Source organism: Brachionichthys hirsutus, unplaced genomic scaffold (genome assembly GCF_040956055.1).
Source record: "Brachionichthys hirsutus isolate HB-005 unplaced genomic scaffold, CSIRO-AGI_Bhir_v1 contig_239, whole genome shotgun sequence".
In the NCBI taxonomy this organism is placed as follows: Eukaryota; Metazoa; Chordata; class Actinopteri; order Lophiiformes; family Brachionichthyidae; genus Brachionichthys; species Brachionichthys hirsutus.
This window is the reverse complement of record NW_027181563.1, coordinates 1-3000: the sequence shown is the minus strand read 5'-3', so window position 1 is coordinate 3000 and position 3000 is coordinate 1. Positions and strand designations below refer to the sequence as shown.

The 3000-nt window shown below is 40.1% G+C and overlaps 1 protein-coding gene across 1 annotated transcript; it reads left to right on the top strand.

Moving 5' to 3' along the window:
• Positions 1–155: 155 nt before the first annotated feature.
• Positions 156–841, top strand: LOC137917531 (gastrula zinc finger protein XlCGF8.2DB-like). The gene has a single exon (XM_068760248.1). It carries the CDS (start codon positions 156–158, stop codon positions 678–680), a length of 525 nt encoding a protein of 174 aa, XP_068616349.1. The 3' UTR covers positions 681–841.
• Positions 842–3000: the final 2159 nt, after the last annotated feature.

The following is a 3000-nucleotide window of genomic DNA, read 5'->3' as shown; positions in this document are numbered from 1 at the left end:
CTGGAGATAAGCCTTTCATTTGTAAGACTTGTGGCAAAGCTTTTGCACAAAATCATCATTTGAAAAGTCACATGAGAATCCACACTGGAGATAAGCCTTACATTTGTGAAGCATGTGGAAAAGCTTTTACACAAAATGGCAGTTTGAAAAGTCACATGAGAATCCACACTGGAGTGAAGCCTTTCATTTGTAAGACTTGTGGCAAAGCTTTTACACAAAATCAACATTTGAAAAGTCACATGAGAGTCCACACTGGAGAGAAGCCTTTCATTTGTGAAGCATGTGGAAAAGCTTTTACACAAAATGGCAGTTTGAAAAGTCACATGAGAATCCACACTGGAGATGAGCCTTTCATTTGTAAGACTTGTGGCAAAGCTTTTACACAAAATCAACATTTGAAAAGTCACATGAGAATCCACGCTGGAGATAAGCCTTTCATTTGTAAGACTTGTGGCAAAGCTTTTGCACTAAATTATCATTTGAAAAGTCACATGAGAATCCACACTGGAGTGAAGCCTTACATTTGTAAGACTTGTGGCAAAGCTTTTACACAAAATCAACATTTGAAAACTCACATGAGAATCCACACTGGAGTGAAGCCTTACATTTGTAAAACTTGTGGCAAAGCTTTTGCACACCCTCAGTCACTGACATTCCACATGAGAAGCCACAGGGCTTAGAATCCTTACAGTTGTAAAACTTCCATCCTGGTGAGATGCTCTTACTTTGAAATATCTAGGGGGGAATGTTCAGGATATGAACTGATGATTTTTGTAATGTTGATTGAAAAATTCTCTGAAGAGAAATGTTTGAGACAGAGTTTGTTAAAATTGTTTTGTCTTCAGGACCTGTTTCCAATAAATATTTTTCCATCAATGATGATGGTGTTCAATGTTTATTCATGATTGTTAAATGTAATAAATATATTAAACATCACTTTGTCTTCTTGCTGCAGAGACATTATCGAACGTAGTAAGCGAGCAGAAACTGAAGTTTACCAAAAGGACGCTTGGTAAATTAGGCTAGTGTCATAGGAATATATTCTTTAAGACTTTTGGTTTAAATACACTTTTATTTAATACACTTTTATTTAAATCCAACTCTAAACTGCTGTCAAGATGTTTCCCTTCAGGATGGCTGCACCAGGCTTCAGCTAAAGTGGAAAAAGTCTTTATCCAAAATTAAATCAAACATTTTTGATACAATTCCCAACCCCACTTCTGTTTGTTCACACACTTTTTACTTTTAGTTTCACGTGTTTGTAAGACATTACTGGATTTTTGTTTCCATGCTGTTGAACCCAAAAAGCTTCCTGAATAAAAAAAAAACAACCTCCCAAGCTTATATAAACTTTAAATAATTTTTTACTTTTATAAAGCCACAGAACTGGATTTTAATGTAGAGATTCTGAATACATTATCAGTTAATTGAATTATTTTCTTCTTGTGGTTTTCCTGATTTTTCTATATGTCCTGCCATGAATTGTCGGCTCGTTCAGGGTGTACCCTGCCTCCCACTCTGGGTCAGCTGGGACAGGCTCCAGCTCCCCCTCGGTCACCTTTCACAGTACGCGGTATATAAATATAATGTTTATTTTCTCCGGTTGAGTTTTCTGTGGTTGGATGTGTTGTGATTTTTTTTCAGTCACTGGAATAAGTGGAAGTTGGTGTCCTCTTTCTGTTGATGTGAAACAGGACATTTTTGAATCCATTCAATCAGCGAAAGCGGAAGGGACAAAAAAAAAGTTTGGACGAATTCCTAGTCGGAGGTTTTTTGGGGGGGACAACAACCGGAAGTCAACAAATAATTTTAGTATCGCCGCCATTTTCAAGTGAGTAAAGTCGGTGAAAGTCGGCATTATGTTCGGCTCTCTGGTATTTAGTTCAGTTAAATAAAATGTCTTCGTTTGACTCTTTGAGAGATTTTGCTAAAAACAGACTAACAGCTGCTGACGAGGATATTTAGCGAAAACTGTCGTCAGAAACAAAGAAGACAGAAATCGTCAGATGGATCTCCGCCTGCAACCCGAGTTGAAGTTACACAGGATAGGTACACGAAACGCCATTTTCAAGCAATGAAACGGAAGTTTTTACGATCATTTAGTCCATATTTTATTATCACGCTGTGTCTCATTTCTTTATGAGTCTACGTTTGTGGCATCGCAGTAGCGTCATACTCCGTTTGTTGTCCCTCCAGATCGCCCACAGCCTCATGTCTGTAAGGAGGAGGAGGTGGAGGCTCCTGTTGACCAGCAGCTCTGGAACCAGGAGGTGAAGTCCAGTATAAAGCAAGAGGACCCAGAGCTTCCTCACCCGAAGGAGGAACCAGAGGAACTCCTCACCAGTCCGGAGGGAGAGCCTCTTGTACTGAAGCAGGAGACTCATGTCGTCACGGTGGATCCGACTCACGAGGAAAATGACCAGAGTGACGTTCAGACTCTGTGCATGAAAGCTGAAGATGGTGCAGCGCAGACCGAGTCCGCTGTCAGCATGCCGGTTATAATCTCTGTGGTAGGAGCAGCAGACTTTGACCTGCTGATCTCTAACAGCTCTCATGTATCTGCCAGCCATGATGAAAGAGGTGGAACAAGCAGACAAGATGGTGAGATTGAGCAACAGTTCCAAACCCAGGGAAACGATAACACCAGTAAGAAGTCATTTGTTTGCGGAGTATGTAGCAGGTGTCTCACAAACAACAGTAGCCTGAAAGTCCACATGAGAATCCACACTGGAGAGAAGCCTTTCATTTGTGAAGCATGTGGAAAAGCTTTTACACAAAATGGCAGTTTGAAAAGTCACATGAGAATCCACACTGGAGTGAAGCCTTACATTTGTAAGACTTGTGGCAAAGCTTTTACACGAAATCATCATTTGAAAACTCACATGAGAATCCACACTGGAGATGAGCCTTACATTTGTAAGACTTGTGGCAAAGCTTTTACACGAAATCATCATTTGAAAAGTCACATGAGAATCCACACTGGAGTGAAGCCTTACATTT